We start from the raw sequence: 26,651 nt of genomic DNA, 5'->3' as shown, positions 1-26,651 counted from the left end.
AAAACAAAAGCTGCGAATTTTGGAGATATTTGGGATCTAGAGAGAATCACACTGTAGCGATTTCAAGCGTATCCAAACAACTAGCACATTCGTAATTCTCTTTAGAGGGAGGTAGGCCTATGCCAAGATTTTGGAAAATCAATTCCCCGGACAGCGATCCAGTATTTTCGAGTTCAAAATGGCACCTACTGACCTGAATGTCTAGAAGCTATATGTGCAATTGAAAATGATTATAATGCACATGGACCAGCAATCGCTTTATAAACAGTAATATACAAGTATCATTATTAGAATCCCGAAATCATAAAAACGTCACATGAAGCCGGTAGTGCAGAAACAGATGCAATGTCCGAACAGTACATAAAGATAGACTCCATGGCATTTGTAGTGACTAATGAACATTCACCGAAACACTTAATTATAAGCTATAGCCTCAAATGGGAAAAACCCGACGCTGAAATCAAAGGTTATGCATGTCAACTGATCGTTGCTTCCGTCTTCCAACATCGTCATTTTAAGAGTGTATGTACCCTGCATAAATCAAACACCATAAGCCAGATTGGCAAACATAATACAAAAATACCCTAGATGACTGCCAATAAGCCTAAGCAAATAATATAGGAACTCGATGCTAACTTACAATGCAATGCGAGGTGTATGTGGATTACGGAGTCACAGAGGGATTTAGTTATTATTACCCAGGAAAGGGATATTGTGGGGTACTGACAAAATTAATATCCCTCTTCACTTTATTATCAACTTTTCTCCGCAACTAATGTAATTTACTCCTTCATAAATCTCTTTACAAATCCATGATCCAAACACATACTACATGCTCATAACAAGACATCTGCTCTCTCTCATATCTTCTTCACAAAACATGTATTACCATAGGAGACTCTACAGTTCGTGTTCAACTAGCAACTTCTTACTGCAGGACCAATTTCAATTTCAATTTCAATTTCAATAAAAAAACGGGGGGGATGATACTACTACTTTCCAAACGAGACTGGGCTTATGTTTTCTTATAATACCTCTCTTTCTATTGGGGAGACTATTGGATCAAATGAAAATACAAACGAGATTGACTAATGTCATGAAGACTTTGTAGCAAAAAGGATGTCTACCCAATTGAAATCACAATAAATATTATCTTCATAGTTCACAGTACTTAATATGGTTTGCCTTAATACATTTTGCCCACAAAACTTTATTTTCCGACAGGGATATTAATTCTTGATTCACCAAGTTTTTATATTTGCTTGTCTGAGAGAGCAAGTCAGGTCCCAACATAATGGGCATGAAAATTACATTATCTAACAACAAATTTAATTGGGAGATTGCTAAATGTACTGGTGAAGTGAATGATGGCAACAAGAATTTGAACAGGTAAAAGGCAAACATAATCAAAGAGCATAATCATGAGCAGGCCCAGTTGTGGGCACTAAGCTTCAATGGCACGTGAAAAGAGGAGTGATTACTAGCAGTGCAAAATTGAAAAAGCAACTTAGACACGATAAGGCAGCTGCCCCCACTCCCTCTATAGATCTGCTGTAGACTAATAGTACCATGCATCTACTCATACAGAAAATTGTATGTCCCATGCATACTTAATCAAACCATAAGAACTTCAACCGAACACCAGAAATGTAGCCCACCTTAATAGATAGTCCAATCCGATACGTATATTCAGTCAAACAAACGAGCTCCTATATGAGCACACAATGAGAACCACTTATTATTTTCATAGTGCAGAACTGCAGATCTCAATCTTTTTCTGTCTCCTTCCACCATGGGACCCGTTAATGGGCCAGCCTGAGCCAAGGCCAATCAAAACAATACGGATATCGGCTTTAGTGGAAATGAACAGACACCATATCGGATGTGGACAGCCTTGGGGCTTGTTACTATTCAGATTCCTTGAAGGGGGGCAACTCAAAGACCAGCCACCACAGTCTACATGCCATATCAAGCACAGGTACAGACGTCAACGTGAATGGCGTACTATAGAAGCTCTTCAAAAAAGTTCAATGCCAGTTGAAAACTGATGCTTGTCCTTTTCTACTAATAAACTCCATAGTAGCTAGTATTTGGTCACAAGTTGATGAACAATTTGTAAAATAGTTGCAAAACGTTTCTTCCAGACTAAAAGTATGTGTATTCCAGGTTGTAACAAGTTCTTCCAGGTTCTAAGATTTTCAAAGTCGAATCACATTCAAGTAATGTGCGTTATCAGTGCATAATTTTACATCTAAAGAGGCTTTGTTTTGATTGGAAGAGTATAGGCTTATCAGTTTTTCATTGCAAAAATATACTAAATCACCGGGAAGTAAATTAAGTTTTACAAAGGTTTCCACCATATCATGCACTCATGCAGTTGGAAGGATATGGTGAGCAAGTATTATCTTGCCGAAAGGCATGACACTGACACTGGAAGTTGCATAACTTCTAAGGAGCAAGCCAAACAATTTTGCTTTTTTACTTGGGTTTCCAGATGAGATTGGCAGGCTTTTTCTCAGAATCGATTCCAAATCACAACCGTAAACAACTACTTCGATTTCAACAAGGATTTGCTGCAAACAGAACATCCATTCTCTGAAACATTGAAGCAGACCAGATGACTTACCGGTGGAGTGAACCCAGGTAAAACCTGGGAGTGAGAAATAATAAAATCACCAGAAGAAATGGGGCAAGATGTCTTTCCACAGATGTCATCAGTCTCACTGTAGATGTGGAATCCAAAGTAAGAAACATCAATCACTAGTTTTCCGCTGGAGACTGCTTTACCTGGATGGGAAAAAAAGAAAAGAAAAGAAAATCTTGTGGTATCAGAAAAGGTAATATGAGAGAAACAATGCTCAAAGGACGAGGCATATCTAAGCGAACGTATCAGAACAAAGAAGTCCAAATATATCCAAATTGAGCACAAGGAGCATGAGGACTACTCATTCACAAGAACTTTGATGTACAGCTGTACATGGATGACTATACAGGGAAATTCTGGAAATTTAATATTCCTGCATGTATACTGAAGATGCATCTAAAAGCCTGAAACAAAAAATAACCATAGATACATGATAAGATATAGAGCTTTCTACATGCCAATAAATGTGTTAGAAACTAGTGAATGTTCTGTCCTAATGGTCCAAAGACTCCAAACTACATTCCAACCGTTGAAAATTGCCTTATCCAATTATAAACAACGATCAGTAGTCACTTTAGACTTTTGGAGAACTCATTATGTTTAGGACTAGAAATATAACCTATTGGAAAAGTAAATAATGTTGACTCGTACCAAAAGTCCCCTAGTAATGTCACATGAATTGATGAAATCAGGTGTGTATAGATGTCCAATGTTGTTTCTGCTTCCTTAACAACATGCAATGGAAGCTGCATCATATTCCTTTATTAGGAATTTAAACCAATTGTTATAGGTGGATGCAGCAACAAAAGATGACTCATCTTTCACACAATATCACAAAGACAGGTATTCTTCTGTTAAATAATCATTGCAAAACACACTATTTACTTCTTTCATTTCACATCAATGTTTCCAAGTAGGAAATAATGGTTGAACATTGAAGCATGCCAAGTGAAGCTTTCACGTATGTAGTTACAAGTAAGAATAAACAATGCCCAACAAATGCACATTAAGCCAACCAAAAACAAAGTGGAACAAACAAATGAACCATATGAAACAAGTAAGTTACCTGCAGATGCAGAAATACTGAAGGTGGCCGGCTTGCCTTTAACTATAGGATAAGGAGATATCTCAACTCCACTTACTTTAACATCATAGTCCCCTTTCTTATCTGCGTGCATTTCAAAAGCCCATATATATTAGCAAAAATTTCCATTTAACATCAGAAAAGAGACACCTAGGGTTGACAAACGAGCGAAAGATCTGAGCATCACATTGTTTAATCCTGGTTTGATAATTTGAGGAGCTTGAATTTTATAAACATTATAAGCTTATCAAGCCAAATAGTAACCAAATCAAGCTTAAGAGTAACGAGGTTCAAAACTGTTCAAGCTTGATTTGCAGACACAATAACAATCTCAAACAAGTTTTTAACAAGCCGAACACAAGAATGAACACGAGTAGCTTGTTTCATTTATCAATCCTATGGACACCTGCCAAAAGGCTTGATCCCCACCCCAAAGAGGGATTAGCATCTTAAGTCAAACAGACTATCTTATCACAAAATATTTGGAAGAATTCCCTTCTCCTAGCTTTCCATTCTGCTGCTATCAAGAAGAATCTATTAGAAATGAACAGCATGAAAAGTAAGTTTTTTGAGTTGGTAAAAGTGAAGTCCAAATACTACTGCAGTTTTCTTGAGCTGGTAAAATTTAAGTCCAAATACTACTGCAACTTATCCCAGCGACGCTTGGTTAATTCTGATTTACTTACCTTTTCAATTGAGTCACACAAGACGGACTAAAAGATATTTAAAAATAAAACATTTGAGTTTAATTTCTCTCGTTTCTCCCTTTTCCCGCAGCAGAAGAAAAAGACATTTTCGAGAGAGCTAGGAAAGGTCCTCAAAAGCAGACATAAATTTTAACTACCAAAACCCTAGAAAATTTCCCAAATACAAAGGAATTTCATCAACCAAAGGTAAAACGCGACCACATAACCAAGTAACGGTTTTCGAGCCTTCCAATACCGTTACGCCTCGATATATACCGGTGAGATGGAAAATCACGTGTGTATTGGCCAGTTCCCGTAACGTATTCGTCCGTTTCCGATTCCCAGGCCGTGAATAATTGTCCGTCAACGCGTTTACTTATTAAAAGGCACTTAAATTTCTTTCCTTTTTCAGAAACGATTTATAAAAATTCACGACCCTAATATCAGGATACAAACCTAAGCTGACCGCGAAGAAACACATAAGCACAATGAAGCGCGACAAAATTAAGCAAAACTATGCCAAAAGAGAAGAAATTTATCAAGGCATCGTAAATGATAAAAAAAATACAGATTAAGAAAAACAACTCACCGCAGTAATGAACGTCGGTGGCCTGAGTCAAAGCCGACGTCGATAGGAGGAAGGAAAGAGCGAACAGGAACCGAAGCACCGCCATGGATATCGTCTAATCTGTCGTAGAAGGAACGAATGCGTATAATTAAGTATGATCGTAGATATATACGAGTAGAGTTTTTAGAGAGAGAGAGAGAGAGAAAGAAGACTTGTAGGTCGGCGAGGAACGTTAGGTGGGAATCCGTGACGGAAGAGTAAGGGCGGGGAGGCCACCTGGCCCCTACCAGTAATAGGAAATTATTTTCTTCTTTTTTGGGTTTGGACCAAGGGGAATGGAATGCTGGGAGCGTGCTGCACAGCTACGTGCTGTGTAGCGTGCTGCGCGGCTGCCGGTGTCACTTTCCGGCATTGGCCCGACGATCGGAGACGTCCACTGCGTAGAGCTCGTCGAGTATTACAAGTATACCAAAAATCAACCTGATCAAATATCATTAAATATTTCATCGGAATACATATAACTTGGAAAAAAATGAATCCTAATGGATACGAAACACTAGATCAAAACAACTGAATCCATTCTTTTCGAATTATATGTGTTCCGATGAAGTATTTAACGATATTTGATCGGGTTGATTTTGGGTGCACTTGTAGTATTCGACGAGCTCTACGCAGTGAACGTCTCCGATCATCGGGTCGATGCTAGAAAGGTTGCACCGACGGCCGTGCAGCACGCTGCACAGCACGTAGCACGCTCCCAGCATCCAGGGGAATGGGAGTCTTCTTGCAGAGCGGTGCAGATTGGTCGGATATCAACAGCTCAGGTTCGTATGCAATTTGTATGTTAGATTTGATTTGAGTTGTTTGTATCGAGATAAATGGACCGATCAATTGCTCTGTCCCCGCTTGACAGTATCACCGGGTCCTAACTGTGGATCATTGAGTTTGGGTGGGTTTTTTGTCGGTGATTTTTAACAATTTCCTAACCCAAGCCGAAGGAGAAGAAGGCCCAAGTTAGAAGAAAGATTATCGAAACACAACACTGGTACAAAATGGAGGATGAATTTCTCTCAAACACGTCGTATATGTCAACGAAGAAATTTTCTGAAATTTAGTTCAGCATCCGTCTTGGGCGATATTCAGAATATGAAGAACTCTAGGTTTCACGTTCATAGATTGTTAAACTACTTTTGTTCTATATTTTGAATGTTAATCCATCCATCTTAGAAGATGGAAGCATTTTTTTTTTTTCCTTTTCTTGTTCTAGTACAAAACTCATAGACATTGTTGGTTGAACAACCTAATTTAATCATAGACATTGTTGGCTGAACAACCTAATTTGATCGAGGATGAAAAATAATTAGGTGGTTCAAATTTTCTCCTTAATCCAAAGAAAAATTTTGTTGGAAGATAATTTTTTGTAAAGACAAGACCAGAAGATAATCTCCCTACGTAAACTTGAGACCCTAAGAAATTGGAGAACCCCATTTATAAAGCCCAAACTACATTAATCGAAAGGGAAATGATTTTCACACTTCTTTTTTTATATATCCACTCCCTTCTTCTTTTTTGTCTTTTAGCAATAAAAACACATACATTTTCAACACAAAAATACAAAAAAGGATTTTATATTTTAGTGTTGAAAATGTATGCATTTTTATTGCTAAAAAGACAAAAAAGAATGTGGATATCAAAAAGGGGAGTGTGAAAATCATCCCCCAATTGAAATACTTGATATATAGAAAAATCATTATTATATTTCAAAGAACTTGAGTATTCTTAAGAAAGTGAAATTGAGCTTTGTCTGTGAATCATAAACTTTAGAAGAGTAGAATAATAGATTTGAATTACGGAACTTCTTTCTAGGTATGGATTTTATTTTAGGACAAATACGGAGGGTAAATAAATATTCACTTTGTTTGGTTTAGATTTTAGAAAGTTATTTTTGAGAGTTGGAGTGGTAATGAGTGGAAAGAGATAGAGAGAAAAATTTATTGAAAACTGTGCCGAGAGTTAAAAGTTACTCCCAAAATGTCAATCCAATCAAGGTGATTACTATTTCAGTAGTGGAAATTGGCAAGGGTGTTTCATACACACTGAGCAACCACACCCCTCGTATGCGTGAGCCCTACATACATGTAAGATCCACACAAGATGAGACCCACACATGTGTGAGAGCAGTATGGTTGAATAAGCATATCACTGAGTGTGTCTGTATTTTGGTAACAATAAAGATGCCAGAAGTGAAAAACTGAGCCTACCAACAATTCTTGTACGCATTTCAGAGAAGCCATATTCCATGCTCAATCCCCTTAGTTGCTCAAAGAGAAACCATTTTCATCTTATTTACTCATTAACAAGCTAAGAAAAAACAAGGACACAGGATGAAGACTGAAGAAGAGTGTTTACAAATTGGAGGTGTTTTACCTTCTAGAACTGTCAGAAAATCAGTGTTTTCTACTCACTGCTCACCAGCAGCTTCAAAAAATGAATGTATTTGTGTGGAAAAGTTAGCCAGCTTCCAAACTTTAAAAACATCCAAACAATATGTGCTTCAAATTAGTTGTTGCTGGTACTCCCACAGCCTAAGGCGTACATTAATTTGCAAACAGAGAGATCACAAGAAAGCCACATTGAAAACCTGGACAAGAAAGCCACATCGAGAACCTCCAGGTGCTCTCATACTACATCAAATTAGTCGCTAGGCCAAACCGCATCTATTAATTTGGAAGCAAATGCCTCACAAGAAAGCAAGATACAATATTCACGAAAGTCTAATAACTATATTTTTGATACCTTTGAGATGGTTAGGGCTCCCTAACAGACTCGCATATAACTTAGGAATCTCTCACCATCTCTCTTCTTCTCGTTGCCATCCACTGTCGACAATAGGTTGATTAGGGTTTCCTAATAGACATACATAGGCATAACCCGAATAATCTAACCCAGTCCCACTTCTTACCCCTTGCCATCCATGGGGACATTTGGTAAGTCTATCATATCTTTAGTGGACTTGGGGTTAATGGTCATTCTTTCTAATGTGACTTCACTTAATAGAGAGACAATTGCTCTCGTGATCAAGATGACTTTAGGAGCAGTGAGGCACTCAGATTTCGTGATAGATCGTGTTATGTTCAGTTAAAGCATCAAGAGGTATGCCCAAATGCGAAAATGAAAAGCAATTCTGTCAAAATTTAATGAGTATCCAACCTTCCAAATCATTCCGGCTCTCACTATTGCCATCCAGAACATAGCATTAATGCTCAAAACTATCAAAAGTTTGGACAACCCTCCTTCTAACAAAGCAAGAAAGAGAAGAAATGAATGCTTTCCAAAGGAAACAACTCCTTGAGACACATAAAACTATAATAGAAACCATGAATATTTGCTATTCCACTACTAACATGATTTTAAAATTAGAGTCATACAAAGATCATGAAAAGGTAGGTGAAATCCTCTTCAACAGACTTTCAAACATTTGGTCCGAGCGTGAGTACCAATCACACACTCTTCTAGCAACCATAATGTAAACAATAGATTACAATAGCGATTAAATTATTCTCAGCAAAAGTATGTATTTCCAGAACAGGTAACAATAAGAAAAGATCACAGACACAGTGTGCATTACATTCAACTTATACAACATGTTTGCCAACAAAAAGGACTAAAAGTTTTCTATTTCTCAAAAACAAAGGAGAAGTGTAGCAATTGTTATTTAGGCACAAATAAAAAGAAGAATAAAAAGAAACAGCAGTGAACAAAGAAAAAACATCTGTACACGTCTACATGAGACAGGAGTTTTTGGGGTAACAAATCTTTACTACACGGGGGGAATGTTGGAGAAAGAGAAACCTTTGTAACCCTTGTAGGCGTAGTATGCAATCCGCGTGTAATAGAATCCCGGAATGAACAGAACCGAACCCAGTATCGCAAAGAAAATCCCTGCAGAAAATTTTCCAGCATAAATGACAAAGTCGCAAATAACGTCAGGAATAGACCGACAGAAGAAGGGAAAAACAACAGATACACAACACAAAACGAAAAACATCTTAAAACTCAAATGAACTCTGATTCAAGTCTACATTGTATTGAGTTTTTTCCAAATCAAGGAAAACTCAAATCTTTAATAAACTTTTTTGAAGGCCATTTGATGTCAACCAAATCTAGAATTACACCATTAATGAAGCTTGTAATCTTCTTTATTCTTACAATTGCGTTTCCATTTTTTTTTTCCGGATACAAATGGTTACCTATTCAAGTGCTTCATACTGAGTGAAGCTTTCCAGATAACTTCTAATCGGAACAAGGGCAAACCAAGATACACACATTATAGACTGACAGAAAATGGGCAAAACAAGAGATAACAGTAACAGTAAGTAACAGAACCCATCCAGTCCCCAGTCGGACAAAACAAGAGATACTGAAGAAAAGCCCAAATATTCTCTTGAACTCCTCGACTCAAATCTATATCAAATGGAGTTTTTTCCCAAATCAAGGCAATTGAAATCTTTACTGAAATTTCCAAAACCCATTTAGATATAGCTTTACCAATAGCAGTGAACGAGTAATATATCAAACTTCCCCCCAAACTTCTACTCGAATTTCAATTAAACCCTGGACATATCCAAGTTTCTAACACAGAAATATCATGGACTAACAAAGATGCATCCTTTCCTCAATTTCTAATCCTTTACCCCAAAGGGTTGGCCTAGAGATCAAGGCTTGGGACTTAGGATTTCTCCTCTCCTAAGGTCTCAGGTTCGAACCTCTCAGGTGCAATAAACTCCTTTGGAGCCAGTCCACATGGAGCTTTGATCCGGCTTTAATTGGGTTCCCCGCGCTCCCCGCAAGCGCGTGGTGCGTATAAGCTGGCCCCAGGATTAGTCAAAGTGCCAGTAAGCTGGCCCAAACAATTCTAATAAGCCACACAAGCAATTTCTAACCATCCAATAGGGGTTTCCAGAGTTCTTCTTCATCGCTGACACACCCATACGGCTATACGTATAGATATCCATATATGTATATGTATGTAGAGAGAGAATTACCGTGAGCTCGGTCGCCGCCGACGCGATTAACGGTCATGAGGATCCCGATGATGATACCCAGGGTTCCGAAGACGAGGAGGGAGACGGCGAGGGCGATCTCCTTGATCGGGGGCCGGTTGTTCAAGGTGTAGGAGGAGTCCATCATGATGTCTTCGTCCGAAATCGAGAAGGCGTGATCTACGTACGCCATTGAAATTGAAGACGATCGCGATGAAGAAGAAGATGTTTTTGCTTCGAGTTGGGTCTTCGCTTCGATTGATTTGGTCGAACAGGAAGGAGGAACAAGAGAGAGAGAGAGAGAGAGAGAGAGAGAGAAGAAGAAGAAGAAGGGGGGTAGGGTTTTGGTGTTAATTGAAGTGGAAGCAAAGGACTTTTCAGAGTAATTCCACTGGCAGGTTAATTCCGGTGCATGGACTTTTCAGTGGATTGGATAAAGGTTTATCTAAAGGAAGATGCTTGTACGATGCGTTCTTAGTATTTTTAATGATTAAAAATAATGTGGTTTTTTTTGGAAAATAAGTTTGGCACTCCATTTTTTTTTATAATATCACTCCAAAAATTTTCTTTTAGTGTGTATTGTTATGTATAATTTAGGGGCGGCAAATTGAACCCAGATCCATTAACAAATTCATACTCATCAATTAAAAAATAGACCCAACCCAACCCATTTATTAGTTGGGTAAGAATGGGTCCAAACCTAGCTAACCCATTATTAGTTAGGTCTTAATTGGGCATCAATTGGGTCTACTTAAATGACCCAATGGGTAATGAAAGTAACCCACCAAATTCCTGCCTCTTTACCAATTCCCAGATTTCCCGTCTCTTTTGCTGCTTCACTTCTGGCAGAATTAGAGTCCGTTCCAGAAACCTTCTTATTTTATAAATACTTATTTTGGAGCTTTGTTCCACAAAATCAAAATAAGCAGCTTATTTTCACAATTTCAAACTCAAAAATAATGTAAATGAAAAATAATTTTTCAATTTTTTTTGCACCGTATTAAAGATCTCAATGAGATCTATCAAACAAGATCCATAGTGATAGAAATATTATTTGCGTAAGCATATGATTTTTGAGCTTGAAATTACCTTTTTAAAAAATAAGTATTATTCACCCTTTTGTGGAACACACCTTATTATTAGACAAAAAATAAGTTTTTATTCCGGTTCTGGAACGGGCCTAAAGATTTTCCATCTCTTTTGCTGCTTCACTTCTGGCAGAATTAGGCCTACCCCTCTCTCTCTCTCTCTCTCGTTTATTCAATTATTCTGTGCTAAATCACACACGTCCAAAATTATTTTGGATGGTCTGAATTAAAAACCAATTGTGACCGGAAATAATTATTTTGAAAATACATCTCATTCATTGATTGCACGAATGGACCGGTGAAATTGCGCTCCGCCGTGGATAAATTTCTCTCATGGTAGTCCCACATAGAATTTGAATCAAAAAATTAAGTGACTTATTTTTTTATACTTATTTAAATTTTTTTTATTTTGTATCAAACTTTTGTGACTTATTGATTTGTTTCAATGAGAGAAATCATGAAAGTAAAAAAAATTGATTGAAACTTATAATTTTTTGAATAAAGACAAAAATAAATCAATAAGACAAAAAAATTTACTTATTCTCGTCTTTTTGAAAAAATTTATGAGTTTCGATCATAATTTTTTTTTACTTTTTCCAATTTTTCGATCATGAATTTTAGTATATATGTAATTGGGTTAATGGGCGAGGCGGGTTTGCTTTTAAATAAATGGGTCGGATTGGGTATGGGTAATTAGACTCATAGTTAATGGGTCTAAATGGGTCAATGACCCATTAAAAACCCAACCCACTAACAACTTACCCAATTTGACCCAAACCCGCCCGTTTGCTACCTCTAGTATAATTTTATACTCACAAACAAATTTTAGAGTATCATCGTAGAAAAATATGGAGTGCCCAAATCATTTTCCTTTTTTCGTTCTCCTTAGTAGTATTTTTAAACACACACAAAAAAAAAAAATTAAGCTCAAGACACATGTGACTATTTTAAGTATAAGATGTCGTCGTGTCGGTAGCATTGCTCGGTCAATTTTTCTTTATAATTTGCAAGATGATGTGATTGAGAGAGGAAGAGAGATGGAAGAGAAACTTATCGAAAATCCTGCTGAAAGAAAGACAAGGTTATGGGAATTCCAAGTGGACAAAGTCGTGTTTTTAGTATTTAGTGATTTTTTATTTAATTTTTTCGTCCAAATATTTGAGATTCATCATTCGTCTCAAGGTAAAAAATTTAAGAATACATAAAAATGTAGACCAAAGTTTTAAAAAAAAAAGTGTAACTAAGACGACCATATAAACAATGAAAAACTATTGTCTGAACTTTTTGATTGTAAATAAATTCACAAAGTTTTAAGGAAATTCAAATTCATAGTTGACAACCCATCGGATGTTGTCAACGTATGAATGATAGCCTGAGTAAGGCTCCGTTCCGGAAACCTTCTTAAAAAATAAGTACTTATTTTGGAACTTCTCATTCAAAAATAAGAAGGACTATTCCACAAAACCCAAATAAAAAGTTCATTTCACATTTTCAAACTCAAAAATAATGTAAATGAAAAAAAAAATTCAAATTTTTTTGCACCGTATTAAAGATCTCAATGAGATCTATCAAACAAGATCCATAGTGATAAGAAAATTATTTGCGTAAACACATGATTTTTGAGCTTGAAGTTGCCTTATACAAAAAATAAGACTGTTGCAATGAGAATGGGCGCAGGCGGAAGGAAATCATACCGACGGCCGCGCTGGACCGTCTCCGGCCACCGGACGGCCGATCCGAGTCGTCTAAAAATTCTAAAATAAAAAACCGAGGGGGCTCTTGCGGGAATTAACGGCATCCAAGGTGTGTAGGATGCTTGATCCGAGCACCCATTTTTCGTGTATACGATTTCACACAAAAAAAGGGGTGCTCGGATCAAGCACCCTACACACCTCGGATGCCGTTGATTCTCATTTGGGCCCTCTCGAATTTTTTTTTTAGAATTTTTGGACGGTTCGGATCGGCCGTCCGGTGGCCGGAGACGGCCCTGCGCGGCCGTCGGTATGATTTCCCTCCTCGGCCGGTCGGTACCTATATAAATTCTTCCAAAATAAGTACCAACCTTCTTATTTTCCGGAATAAGGCTTCTTATTAGACAAAAAATAAGTTCTTATTTCGGTTCCAGAACGGGCCCTAAAAAATGCTACAAAAACAAACAACACAGTAGAAATTCAAATACACGTGTATCCTGAACCAAACTGTCCGATGCACGTAAATACCGAATACATCTGTAACCGAATTCTTTGTACGCTTTTCATCTGTAGACGTAGAATTTAGTAATTTACTCCTAGTCATGTCACTAGTCTTTCAAATCATAATTACTCCCTCCGTCTCTTTTTTAGAGTTCAGTATTTTATTTTGGGCTGTCCTTTAATAAGTGTCCATTTTGTAAAGTTAGTGGGTAAAAGTTGGTGTATTGTCTATTTTATCCATAAAAGTAGATTTCTTTTTAAAAAGTAAGTGAGTAAAAGTGTAATGATGATGGGTAAGTAGGGAAAGTTGATGAAAAAGTTAATGTGAAAGTTATAATAATGATGTCTTTTTAATAAGTTGAAATTACGAAACAGGACACTTAAAAAAAGACGGAGGGAGTACCATTTTTTTTTTTTTGATAAGTCAATCAATTCATTTTACGATACCCGAAGGTAAAGCCCGAACGTTACAACGATTTCATCAAAAAAAATACAGGAATGAACCAAAACTACTAAAACTTAGACACGAAGCACATCCACTAGGAGGCTCCTAAGCACATACTGCTGAAGGCAGACCATACATAAATATAGGGCATTGAACCCATCTCCGATTTTAGTAGTAGAGTTCGAAGGGACACCCAGATCAAACCATAGCCGTAAGCACGGATGAAATCAACACCAAACCAGAACAAAACAAACTAAATAGACTGAAAATTATTCGCCCACCAACCACGCCCACCGGATCCGAAAAATCAGACCGGTACAGTTACCGGAATGGGGAGATCGGCCGGGAGAAACCAAGCTAAAGACAGCTTGTACTGGAACCTCCGGCCTCAGATCTATCGCCAGCGAAACGCCACCCCGTACACTGGAGACTTATTGCATGAGGGAGCCGAGCCACCCTACTTCATCTTTCCGTTAGAGCTATCCCAAAACACCAAACTAGAGTTACTAGAGGGTGAGGCGACGGAGGCGGAGAGGAGATGGTGAGGAGAAGGCGGTGGCGGCGGCGGCGGAGGAGGAGGAGCTGTGGAGGAGGAGATGAAGAGGCGAGAAAGAAATCGGATCTGGTTTGGTAAGGGATTCGACGGGCGGCGAGGTGAGGAGGGGTGGCCGGCAAAGGAGGAGGGGAGGAGGTGGGACAAGGGGCGGCAGCCCCACCCCCAGGAAAACCCTAACTAGAGAAGTAGAGAGAGAAAGGAGAGAGCTCCTAGAGAGAGAGTCGTGAGTGGAGAGGCCCTAGAGAAGCAATTACTTGGCTGAAATGAATATAGGCTTAAAAATAATCGTAATTACCATTGGTTAGTCATCAAATAGTGATATCTTTTGCTAATGTGAGATCTAAGCGGAAAAAGAAACAACCATCAAATCCAAAAGCTCCATATCGTTGCCCATACCACTTCCCTTTTCCTATCTTAAGAAAATTTACAAATCCCGGGCTCTTTACCTCCACACTAGGCGGTCTTCGGATTAACAAAAAGGTAAAAATGAAGAGAGAGAGAGAGAGAGAGAGAGAGAGAGAGAGAGAGAGAGAGAGAGAGAGTAACATGTACGAATGAAAATCAAAATCCACCTTTCCAATTCACTAAATATAACGTGTATATTGTAGTCATATATGCAATAATTTTGGCTCACAAAAAGAATACAACATGCCAAAAAACCAACTGTCTGATACAATACAGTTCTAAAAACAAAGGGAACCAGTCAACCCCAACGAACCTAGTTTGGATGAACTACATACAACAAGTAATTCCGATTTCAGCATATAACCACGTTGACTAAGGCCATGTTTGGTAACTGGTATAAGTTTTGGAGGGTTTGACTAGATTCATAGTAGCATTGGATGTTCCAATCCCCTAGTGGAAGATTAACAATACCACGTCGGAAGTGGTATTATAACTCCCACCATTCAAGTGCTTTTGCAATCACACGCCAAACCCTCTTCTGCTAACAAACCCAACACGAGATTGGGGGGACCAAAACAACAAATGGGTACCATGCAGGATCAATTGGATTTACCAACGGCTATCAAACATGGCTTATATCTACATGTGAACTAATATATACAATCTGCATAAAACACGTTGCATGACTTGAGGCACAAGATATGCCTCCTTCGACAAAAGATAGTAGCTCCGCTTAATGGTTTGCTTCACGCCCAAGCAACTGGGTCAGCAAGTCATTGTTCTAGGCAGAGGTGACTTTGCCATACCCTCCTTCGGTTTCCAGATAATATGCTCCAGTTTACTGCAGAAGTTCTTGTAAAACTGCAGTGAAAGAACACAGGTTCATAACTCTTCGATCAACAAATAGCAGAAAATTATCATTTGCACCCACCAGAATTTAAAGGATAGCCCATTAGCTTAAACGGATAGGGATATTAGAGAAGACATCCATGTAATACTAATTTCTACATTCAAGCACATCTATTTGAAGGAGGCTTTATGATCGGCTAGGCCATTAACCAATAACATGAAGAAATTTCACTCAAACACGGTAAAAAACTGTTTTTTGTGGTGAATAAAAAACATTTGTAGTGAATAGACGGTATGTAACTTGATCATGGGTATTCCTAGCAACTAGCCAGAGACAAATTGAGAAATTGGTGTTGGTCTTGGCATAAGAAGTTCCCCAATTTAGAAAAGAAATTATTCGACAAGTTAAAGGATCAGTTATCCTTTTAAGGAGCTGTATGCATGTAGTCTTGCACACATGTGAGTATGGTTCCTTTGAATTTTGGCTGAAAAACTTGGAATCTAGATATAGCATCATTGAAAGATACTTCCCCAACAAAGCAATAATCTTTGGCCAATTTGGCACTACAGCTTGGACACAGCATAAGAGCAACTAACCTTGTGATATTCAAGAGTGTCCCCAGAAGCCTTACGCACATCAACCATGTAAAGAGATGGAGCAACTTCATAAACCTAAAGACAAGTCAAAACATCTCTCAGAATTGTGGAGCCACGCCCTGTCTATCAACAGCAACAGAAGCAGAAATCAAGGAATTCAAGTCTAATAACTACCTCCAAAACAACAGCAAATTGTCCCTTCCTATTCTCAGATATTCCTTCAAGTCTTGTCTGCAGAAGCAAACAAGACATTAGAACAGATACCACGACAAAGATTATTATTGTTGGAATAAACGAATAGAAGAAGCATCAGAGCAAGATCAACTACATATTACGCTAAAAACTATACCTTGTAATGTCGTGTGTGGACCTTCAGTCCCATTGATTCTGCAACAGCTTCAACCGTTGAGATTACAACTTTAGCCGGTTGGCGAGACACGAAACGAGTTTGCCGCTTCACATAATCCTTCCAGAGATAATAAAATCATGTTTGCGCCAGTTAATAAGTAGTAGACACGTAATCAAGGGACAAACTACTTCACATTGCTTCACATAATCCTTCCAGAGATAACAAAGTCGATCTTGTTCTATTTTGTTACCTCATTTAATTAGTAGATAGATTGTAACTAAGGAACAAGCTATTTCACATTGCTTCACATAACCCTTCCAGAGATAACACAGTTGATCTTTCCACTGTTATTACGTAGACATGCAGTTACTAAACAAGTTTACATCACTTCAAGCTCAGGGAACAGACATTCCACCCATGACATGCTACAAACTTGGGTTACTTTAGGATTGTGATAAATGCAGTTAAACAATAAGGTAAGCACATCTTAGAGGGTGTTCCACTTTCATAGAAAAGGAACTTTCTAAAAAAGAAGGTAATTTCAAGCTCAAAAATCATGTGTTTACGCAAATAATTTTCCTACCAATATGGATCTTGTTTGAGAGATCTCATTGAGATCTTTTAAACAGTGCAAAAAAAATCAAAAAATTATTTTTCATTTTCGTTACATTTGAGTTTGAAATTACCTTCTTTTGAAAAAGAAGGTTTAGAAAGAAAACGGAACGGGGCCTATTACCAAAAATATCTCCAGCATTTTGGTAAAAAAATGATTAACTAATTGGAAATGCTAAATGGGCTAGGAAGTAGTGATAGTATTATACTAAGCAAAGACTGATGATAAACCTTAATTTAGTAATCTCTGGCCAAATCGAGAGAATTGTACCTGCCGTCTGTCAAACAAGGCTGAAAGATTTAACCCTTGAGAGAGGGTAATCATCTCAAATGCATTCATTATTATAGGCCCAGTGTCATTATTTGCAGAATGTTCGGTTACATAATGATCCTGCAAACAAGCAGAAATGGCGAAATATTACGCTTAATGCGTTGGAGAGCATAGAAAGTAAAGAGACAAGTATTAATGCAAGCAAGGATATGTTCCAACAGGTGCGCTGAGATTTTATCATCAGATCCAAAGTTGGAAACTTTAGCACCGTGCTACCTCTAGCAAAAACAGTAAATTATTCAAAAAGTGGTGGAAACAAGGCCCAACCTCAATGTCATCAAAAACAGCACGAACATCATCCAAATTCACTTCTTCATCTTCTCCATATTTTACATTCACATAATTCCTTCGAAACCATGGATCATTCTTAATCCCTTGAATCGTAATGCGCTGCATGAAACAGAGTATAAGTGTAGACAAAGAAAATACCCAAAAAATCCCAAAGGATAGTTGTGCAAAATTTTTATTGCCTCTACCATGTAAGTGTATAACAATAAAATATTCCAGTTTTTAAACCGTCCAACTAAAAACCAATTGACAATGGATAGAGAAGCCGTCTAGGATCATAAACTAACTTTTGGAGATAAAACCTAACCTACGTGGGACAAGCTCAAACATGCCTCAGTATATGGGGCCCCCGACTCAGCCACAACTCATGCGTGGAGAGTTAAACAAAGGATCAATACTACAAGAAGCACAATATAACAAGGTGCACTTAAGGCACAAACACAAAGTCAATCAATCACAAAACAAACAGGAAGTCTTGCTTAAAAGCCTCTAAAACCCCAACTCTGATACCATGATAAAGCATCAAATTCATAACTAATTGGCAATGAGAGGAGAGGCTGCATAGGCTCATAGACAAGTTTTTGGAGGTGATAATTAGCTCTAACACCATTCTCGCACAAAAGCAGTTTCGCGAGGCATACACAACTAAATGTTAAACTAACTCAATTGACATAGCTGTAACCTTCCTTAATGAGCTTCATCATGTAGAGAACTCAAAATATGTACTCTGGAAACAAAGCTTCAAATTTGTTGCCAAGTTCATTTGTTATCAGATGAACACTTTCTGATTTACAGTGAAGTTCAAGTACCGAAGGAAGATGATTGTAGGATTAGGTGTGAGAGTTAATTTCATACGTCGCTTCAAAGTACATAGTGGAACTCACCATCATAGTTGTTGTTGGAGTTTGTCCCACATCGGTTAATTATCTCCTCCAATACTAGTATATGAGCCTGGGTGGCCTCTCCACTCCTTGCCAATTGGTTTGGAGTAGGATGCTTTAACATGGTATCAGAGCTAGGGTTTCGGAGAATTTGTTCCCCTTATTTGTGCCTTAAGTGCACCATTGTTTGTTGTGATCTAAGTGTTATGGATCGTTTGTTTACCTCTCCACATGTGAGTCAGGGGTCGGACGCGCGGGGAAGTGTTGGAGTTTGCCCCACATCGGTTAATTATCTCTTCCAAAACTAGTATACGAGCCTGGGCGGCCTCTCCACTCATTGCCAATTGGTTTGGAGTTGGATGCTTTAACAGTTGTCGGATGAAAGAATCATGAATCCAAATGGTCCTTTCCCAAATCGTGAATCGAATCAAATTGTGAATTGCTGCAATTTCATCTTGAAATCTATATCTTGGTCTTTCATTGAGATAACAATATTGTAACAGTTGTTATCGTATGCCAAATATAATAAGAAACTTATCTTAAGTGATGACTTAAGGATATCCCATGGCCTAACAGGGGAAACCCTTGCTTATGATGCAACAGAGGTGGGTGACTAACATAATTTGCAGTTAATGTCATCATAATAGTCACCTCCAAAGGTTTTCAGTACCCATATTACCACACTTTTTCACACATCTCAATTGATGACTTCAAACTATTCATTTTAACATATCGAACCTAACGGTACGAAACGTACTGCGAATCTTATGATTTTCTAGTACAATTTTCGCCTTACAATTATGAGTCAATAGCTTGGTGTGTCGAAATGAATCGTACTATACGTATCGTGAATCACATGGCTCTTAAAAACAGGGCTCAGTGACTCATCGTTAATATTTCAAACAAGATAACAATTCACAAGAATTTCTAATTTTTTATATTATCTTGAACCAGCGCAGCTCCTTAAAAATGGAAGGAAGTAGGCTACAACAATCAATGGCATTATTGGGACTTGTGAGCCTTTGAAGCATACCTATTGGCCCAACCAATAACAGGTCATAACTTGTAAGAAATGAACTGTCAAAATCATTTCCTTTCCATCCTTATATGATCTACATTGTCTACGTAAGTGTTCTAAGGAATGCCACACTTTGAAACTGAGTCTTAAAGTTGCAGAACTGCTAGATTCCACGTTTACTCCAAAACCTAAATTGAGGGAAACATGGGATGGCTATCAATTGGTAGTAGTCAACTACTGACCTTCATCAGCAGATTTTGCATTACCCATCTCCCTTCTCAAATATTATTGTAGTATACAAAGACTAGACAAACTTAGCTTATATGACACGCTTCTTATATCCCGACTCTTCCACGTATTGAAATTTAGAGTTCCGGCAGTTATTCCGAATCACTCAATAATTGTAATTTCTGACCAGCATATTAAACGCAATTTAAATGCTAAACTGGAAGTAAATATTTTTCATTGAAGCCACGAAGTTGAACTAATTCACATAGCATAATCCATATACTGTACATTACTAAAGAACATGGGCCATCAACATAGTTCACAAATGCTGAAATGGTTTTGTGGTGATTGCAACCAACAGGAAAGTGTAACATCTCATATTTTATTAGTCCATCACACGTCTATTCTAAGTTCAAAACTATTAGAAATACGAGGCCATTGACAAAGCAACTGGCACTTGAACCAACTTCAGAAGGATGCAGCTCATGAAATAATCCATCTATGTAAAGGGTAACAAGATTCAGTATAGTCAAATTAAAAAAGATTTCGTACTCACAGTTTCAGGGTTGGGATCAAGTATCCTGCGTATCAATGACGTTGCACCAGGAGAAACCCAAAACGGACATGAAAAATCTGCAGTATTGATCTGCACACCAATCAGAGGAGAAGTTATAAGTTCTTGCCCACAATGGCGTGGCTTACCAAATGCCAAGATGATACAAATGGGTCCAGTGAGAAAGATTAATTAATGACAGAAATCACAAAATAGAAACTCAACCGCATTGCAGCCCATGCTCATTCAAATAAAAATGACAAACATCAACAATTCAAAGAACACGAGCAACTAATATTTTTGCAAGTGCATTAGAAGGATATGTGAAGAACTTACAGCAAAAACATCAGCAATTGAAAGAACACGAGCAACTAACCTTTTTGTACAAGGTTGGAAGATCTGAATCGTCAAAAGGCAGATAGCCCGCAATCAAAACATAAAGGATGACTCCACATGACCAGACATCTGCTGCGGCACCGTCATAACCACGGTGGCTTAAAACCTAAGGCATTGGTTAATGGGAACAAAATTCAGATGGTGAAGAAATACAGAGCCATGCTTTTTCAACTAGACTTTGTGCAACATTTTCCGCAAATTTTCTGTTTTAGTGGATCAATTCCCAAAAATAGAACAAGCAGTTCATAAACAGATAGTGGAAGTCTAGTTTAAATTTCAACATGAGCCTAGTTAAATGAAACCAAATATAGCCGTCAATAACAGTTGAATGCAGCAGTGCATGCAACCATATTCAAAATAGTCAAGGTGGAGAATCTTAAAAGAGTTGTACCTCTGGAGCAACATAATTTGGTGTCCCGCAAGTTGTGTGAAGCAGCTCAACTCCCTGCACAAGATTTACGAAAAGAAACATAGATCATACCCACTTGTACATTGATAAAGGAACCCGAGTTGTACTCAATATCGTAAGGATATTGTCCTGCTTACTTGTTGGGGCAATGCGCTGAGTCCAAAATCAGAAACCTTCAAGTTTCCATGAGAATCAAGAAGAAGATTTTCAGGCTGCAATTTAAAATGAAACAAAAAAGACTTAACTTAGGTGAAAACCAATGTAAACACTGCAAGCCAAGAAAGTGTTTTGTGTAATCCATCACACCTAACCTTCAAATCTCTGTGGTAAACACCCTTGCTGTGACAATGAGCAACAGCATCTATAAGTTGTTGAAAGTAGCGCCTGGTTTCATTCTCAGAGAGCTTTCCTTGATGAACCTGCATACACGTGGCGGAAAAAAAAAATCGCCAACTGTAAAGCCGTGAAATTGAAGAGCACCTTTTACATTGGCAAAACGGGAATAAGTTAACGCTTTACCACTCGAGCTTAGCTAAAATCCGTTCTATCACCTAAGACCTAAAATACAAGTGAACTACCTCTTCACTTTCCAGTTAGATCACATGATCTCATGGTCATCCTGCAGACTGAATACAAGAATTGATGCAGTTGTAGAAATGAGAAACAAGGATCAACTGTATGTTATGCAACACAATGAAGTGAACAACAGAACAAGTTTCCTGATATTCAATGCAAGTCCTTAGGGAGATGAAGATCAACGGCATAAGTTCAATCAAGAGACTGCTTAAGCAGTGAGGCTTCCAAGTTCCAACGAGACGTCAACATTTACAAACAGATTAGCTAACTCATCAATCCTGTGTAAATAATGCTGATTAAATAATTGTTACCAGTCACCCAAGTTGTCTCTCTACCCTGTACTGGTGGAACCTACAGAAAACGTCACTTCCCATATGTCCATTTTTATGCACGCTTGATGAGCTTAAACCCAAATGAAAACTGATACTCCATTTCCATTTTTGACATGCTCAAAAATCAAACAATGTGCACTTCTAACGCCCAGAGATCTAATGTACTGATAGAGCAGCGTACCTGTGATTTAACGGGGAAAGCAAAGACAAATCAACCCTACACAGTCCAATCCAAACTCAAATACCCTATGCAACTGATATGAGACCACGGGGAAGACATGGTACCATTTAATCACCTATCAAAGTAAAACTGTAGAAAGGAAAGTTGGAGAAGCCTTACTATTTTATCAAAGAGTTCTCCTCCGGTCACAAACTCTAGAACAATATATATCTTGGTCTGGCTAGCCAAAACCTTGCATATCAAAAGAAAATGAAATCAGTTGTAAACACCGATTTAAGCTCTAGCAAGTCAAGGGCTTGGCATATTAACCATATGGTTGAGAAAGGAGGTCCAAACTGATGTAAGCCATCACATACCTCATGCAGCCTAACTATATTAGGGTGCCGAACAATCTTCATTATTGATATCTCTCTTTTAATCTGGAATGGAAACCAACATAAAAAAGATACCAAAATTACAGAAATACAGTGAAGTGAGAACACGAGGCAAGGTAGGAGGCATCATGCTTCAACCAAAAAGCTTAAATCTTTGCACACAATCTTTTTATTAGTTACTTGTGCGCTGATATCTTCATCATATTTATGATATCCTTGCATTCAAGTTTTTTATGAATCCACTAATAGAAGGTAGTTCATCCAACATCAAAGAACCACGGGAAACAATAGCAACATCAAAAGAAGAAGATGAACAAGAAGAAACAACAGAAACTAAGTTCATATAGTTTGTAGAAAAAAAAGTTGAAACTAAAGAGTAAGTGAAAATAATAAGCACTCGAGATAGGTTAAGAATTCCAACAAAAAATCTTCAAACGTTTCAATGACAGTTTTTCCTTATCTGCTGCAAGCAAGGGAATACATTAGGCTAATATTCAACTGACTTTCGAAAAACCTCACTTGGTGTATGTCCTATAAAAAAACATATTCAAGTTACCACCACGGCAGTGTTTTAAAAAGCCCGAGGCACATCGAAGCGCTAAGGGCCCTGGAGCCTAAGCAACGAAGCGCAAAGCGCACGCCTAAGTGAGGTGAAGCGCGCATTGAAAAAAGAGAATAGAATGTACCTTACCAAGTGACAAAATAAACCAACATCATCAAATATGACATCTATTTTTGAAAGCAACATTTATAATAAGCCAAGTACCACATTTTGAAGTCCAAAAGGTAGAACATCAATAATCATACATGACATCCAAATTACCATATATGAAATGGTAACAAAAGAACATACTACGCATCCATCAAAAACTAATCTTTGAATATTTAGCTATAGAAATTAGAAATGTGATGAAGTAATAGTAGGCTAATAGCAGTCTAATATGATGAGTTGTACTCTTGTAGAAGAAGCGAGAGTGGAGAACGTATTAGGATTTAGGGAATTTTATAAGAGCTGAGATCTGGTGCTTTGATCTCATAAAAAGTTCTAATCTGGTGCGTTGGATCTTATTCAGCGTTAGATTGATGACAAAAAATGGACGGCTCTGATTAAAGACAAAGATTTCTTAGAGTTAACGGTTAAGTGTGCGCTTCATGCGCCTTGGGCTTAGTCCCAAGGCGCGCACTTTTTGCGCTTCAACCGCGCTTTGACACCCACGCTTCGCTTCAACAGATTGAAGACCCATACCTGTGCCTTGCTTCAAAGCGCACTTTTTAAATCACTGCCCCACGGATTCCATGAAATTGGCCTGACTGAAATTTCATGTAAATACCATGTTTACCCTTTGATTCTTATTTGTGCCTTTTGCAAATTCCTGCACTTTCATTTCCTAATATTCAAAAGGTTTAGGCTAACCACCACCCCATATGCAAATGGGTAATAGATGGATGCTGCCACAGTTAATAGAACTAAACATTTCACACACACACACACATTGATGTCTGCGCTGGTTAGCATTTCCACGTTACTTGCATGTATTACAAACCAATTTATATCTTACCAATCCATATAGAGGCAGACCCAAGGGGGTCCCCGGGCCCTTGCACAACTTCAATTTTATTTTTGATGAGAATTTTTTTTTATTAATCACCGAATTTGAAAATTACAGAGATTAAAGGGACAAGGGCATAAGAAAATTAAAATTAATTAATCTCCATAGATACCTGAGACCCAAGGCTAGTCAAAGACCAACAAAACCCTAAAAACATCCCCAAACCCGAAATGTCACCTGTCTCCACTGTCACCACACCTGAACCAACCCCAGCCCACAACTCGATCATGATATGGAACACCGCTACTCTCACACAGACCGTCGTGAACCCGCTGCATATCACAAATCCCAAAATGCTCCAAGCCAGCCGCAAACGCCCCGCATCTCGACAAGTGAATGGTATCCCAGTTGCCGTCGTGCCGCTAAACTTACCGCTAATCAGAAAACCTAGTGAATGGTATCCTAGTTGCACAACTTCTAATTTATTCACTAATTGTACTAGTTTTTCAGGTTAATTTGAAAAAGTGCAATGGGATTGACCCCTCCAAATCCCTTGGGTTAAAAAATTTCTAAACAATTCTATATATTTGCGGAACAAAATTCCCTAAAATTTCAAGTTACAAACAATTTTTTGGTCACGTATGTAAAATTAAGTGGTGGCTACGTTTATATCCTCAATTCCGTCTCTTTGTAAGCCTGACGAGTTGCAATATGTACTAATGAAACATACTTTCTTTTATCAACAAAGAAATACATGTGATTTTGGCCCCATTACGGCGTTGCATAATTACAAATCCTACTTCTGATTGCAAGTGGATCACACACAACCACAAATTCATTGAGTCCTATGATGCACGAACACGGATATGGATACGGGAATTCTAAAAAAATGGGGACACGGACACGGCGGGGCACACGCTACGTGTATATTTATTTATATTTTTTTTCAAATTTAAATGGCAAAATGTGGACAAAACGAAAATTCCATAGTTCCAATACCATTTAAACAAAACAAGACATCCACAAGTTCAATACAACCCTATTGAAAAATTACAGTTTAACCCCTGGAATTTTTAAAAAAATTTACAGTTTGACCCCCAAATTTTAAAAAATTACAGTTTGGCCCTAATTTTTTAAAAAATTACACTTTGACCCCCGCCGCGTCCTCGTCGGTGTCCCACCGTGTCCCCCTCAAAAATTTATATTAAATTATGGGACACTCCCCTCGTGTCCCCGTGTCCAGACACTGCGAAACGTCGCCCCCTAGAGGTATCGGTGCTTCATAGATTGAGTCTATAAAGTTGGAATAAATAAGAACATTGAGAACCCCAAGAGGTTGACCTAGTGATCTAAAGCCTGGGATTTAGGAGTTTGTTTGGGATTTAGGGTTTCTCTCTCCTAAGGTCTCAAATTCGCAACCTCTCAGGAGCTATAAACTCCTTTGCATCCCCGCAAATAGGCGGTGGGATACCTCCATGATTAGTCGAGGTGCGCGTAAGCTGACCCGAACAACTGAGTTATCAAAAAAGATAAGAAAACCAAGGAAAGGAGAATAGGGAATTATGCAAAATCACCTGATGCACCATCTTGTGCTTGAGGATGGTGCTTTTGGCCATAACCTTCAACGCAACGCCCTCTCCGGTCTCCGTGTTCTGCGCAAACTTAACCTTTGCGAAAGTCCCCACCCCAACCGTCCTGCCCACCTCATACTTCCCCACCTTTCTCGCTATCACCTTCTTCATTATCCCTCAAATCTCATTTCCCACTCAATCACACCTCAATCCCCTATCAAATCAATCGATCGCACATTAATCTTCGATCAAATCAACAATAAATTAACCCTAAACAGTGCTACGAATTACGAATAACCCTACTATCTCCAAACACAGATACATAAACATTCGAGAACTAATTTTGCGGGGAAATTGTTACCTGAAACCTGAGGGTTCCACCGGAAGTCAATCGGGAAACTTCAAGAAGATAACTGATGGCCGGAGCTCCGGCGGGGGAATCGGAGATAAGTTAAACCCATTTTTGTAGGAGTTGAGAGAGAGAAGGAAGTTGAGAGACAGAGAGAGAGAGAGAGGGCGCGCGCGCGCGCTGGACTATAACCGCTAAATGCGGTGTGAGTATGGCTAAAAATAAAAAATGCTAACCACCGTTGTGTTGGTTGTGTGCGTAATTCTGACCGTCCAGATGTATTTGGACGGTTTAGATTTTAAAAAACCCTTTCAAGAAAAAGTTGAACTTTTATGGGGAAGAGTTTGAACGAATCCTGACCATTTATTACAGCAATGGACGGCTAGAAATTAGTTGTGTTTTATGTTTTACACAACCGTTATGTGTGTATCACTTTTGGCTAAAAATAAAGGGAAACTATTCAGGAGTCCAAGTGCACAATCCCTGACTTTTGGGTT

At 38.3% G+C, this 26,651-nt stretch overlaps 3 protein-coding genes across 4 annotated transcripts; all 3 read right to left on the bottom strand.

The window, feature by feature from the left end:
- Positions 1-257: 257 nt before the first annotated feature.
- On the bottom strand, positions 258-5,272 carry LOC131316053 (uncharacterized). Its single transcript, XM_058345322.1, has 4 exons — positions 5,004-5,272; positions 3,711-3,812; positions 2,627-2,787; positions 258-531 (listed from the first exon to the last, which is right to left on the bottom strand). Exons 1-4 carry the CDS (start codon positions 5,086-5,088, stop codon positions 415-417), a joined length of 465 nt encoding a protein of 154 aa, XP_058201305.1. The 5' UTR covers positions 5,089-5,272; the 3' UTR covers positions 258-414.
- Positions 5,273-8,509: 3,237 nt separating this feature from the next.
- Positions 8,510-10,480, bottom strand: LOC131316078 (uncharacterized). The gene is made up of 2 exons (XM_058345355.1): positions 10,028-10,480; positions 8,510-8,924 (listed from the first exon to the last, which is right to left on the bottom strand). Exons 1-2 carry the CDS (start codon positions 10,215-10,217, stop codon positions 8,803-8,805), a joined length of 312 nt encoding a protein of 103 aa, XP_058201338.1. The 5' UTR covers positions 10,218-10,480; the 3' UTR covers positions 8,510-8,802.
- Positions 10,481-14,860: 4,380 nt separating this feature from the next.
- On the bottom strand, positions 14,861-26,353 carry LOC131316020 (CBL-interacting serine/threonine-protein kinase 24). Of its 2 annotated transcripts, none has more exons than XM_058345295.1 (15): positions 26,174-26,353; positions 25,809-26,019; positions 22,667-22,729; positions 22,470-22,541; positions 21,533-21,640; positions 21,359-21,433; positions 21,204-21,257; positions 20,793-20,918; positions 20,420-20,509; positions 17,716-17,838; positions 17,389-17,508; positions 16,506-16,622; positions 16,331-16,387; positions 16,157-16,231; positions 14,861-15,571 (listed from the first exon to the last, which is right to left on the bottom strand). In XM_058345295.1, the coding sequence occupies exons 2-15, from the start codon at positions 25,974-25,976 to the stop codon at positions 15,476-15,478; spliced, it is 1,344 nt and encodes a 447-aa protein (XP_058201278.1). In that variant the 5' UTR covers positions 25,977-26,019; positions 26,174-26,353; the 3' UTR covers positions 14,861-15,475. The 2 variants fall into 2 exon arrangements, with proteins under 2 accessions (XP_058201278.1, XP_058201272.1); XM_058345289.1 differs by having other exon boundaries at positions 26,167-26,352.
- Between the last annotated feature and the right edge of the window lie 298 nt (positions 26,354-26,651).

Source organism: Rhododendron vialii, chromosome 1a (genome assembly GCF_030253575.1).
Source record: "Rhododendron vialii isolate Sample 1 chromosome 1a, ASM3025357v1".
NCBI lineage: Eukaryota > Viridiplantae > Streptophyta > Magnoliopsida > Ericales > Ericaceae > Rhododendron > Rhododendron vialii.
The sequence above is the reverse complement of the archived record's forward strand: the minus strand, read 5'-3'. Positions and strand labels throughout refer to the sequence as shown.

Coding starts and splice junctions, on each gene's coding strand:
- LOC131316020 (XM_058345295.1), bottom strand. CDS start 25,976: ATGAAGAAGGTGATAGCGAGAAAGGTGGGGAAGTATGAGGTGGGCAGG. Junction 21,434..21,532: donor TTTACCACAGAGATTTGAAG/GTTAGGTGTGAT, acceptor TTTAAATTGCAG/CCTGAAAATCTTCTTCTTGA. Junction 20,919..21,203: donor CAAATTATGTTGCTCCAGAG/GTACAACTCTTT, acceptor CCAATGCCTTAG/GTTTTAAGCCACCGTGGTTA.
- LOC131316053 (XM_058345322.1), bottom strand. CDS start 5,088: ATGGCGGTGCTTCGGTTCCTGTTCGCTCTTTCCTTCCTCCTATCGACG. Junction 3,813..5,003: donor CACCGACGTTCATTACTGCG/GTGAGTTGTTTT, acceptor AAATGCACGCAG/ATAAGAAAGGGGACTATGAT. Junction 2,788..3,710: donor CAGTATTTCTGCATCTGCAG/GTAACTTACTTG, acceptor TTTCCCATCCAG/GTAAAGCAGTCTCCAGCGGA.
- LOC131316078 (XM_058345355.1), bottom strand. CDS start 10,217: ATGGCGTACGTAGATCACGCCTTCTCGATTTCGGACGAAGACATCATG. Junction 8,925..10,027: donor CGGCGGCGACCGAGCTCACG/GTAATTCTCTCT, acceptor AATTTTCTGCAG/GGATTTTCTTTGCGATACTG.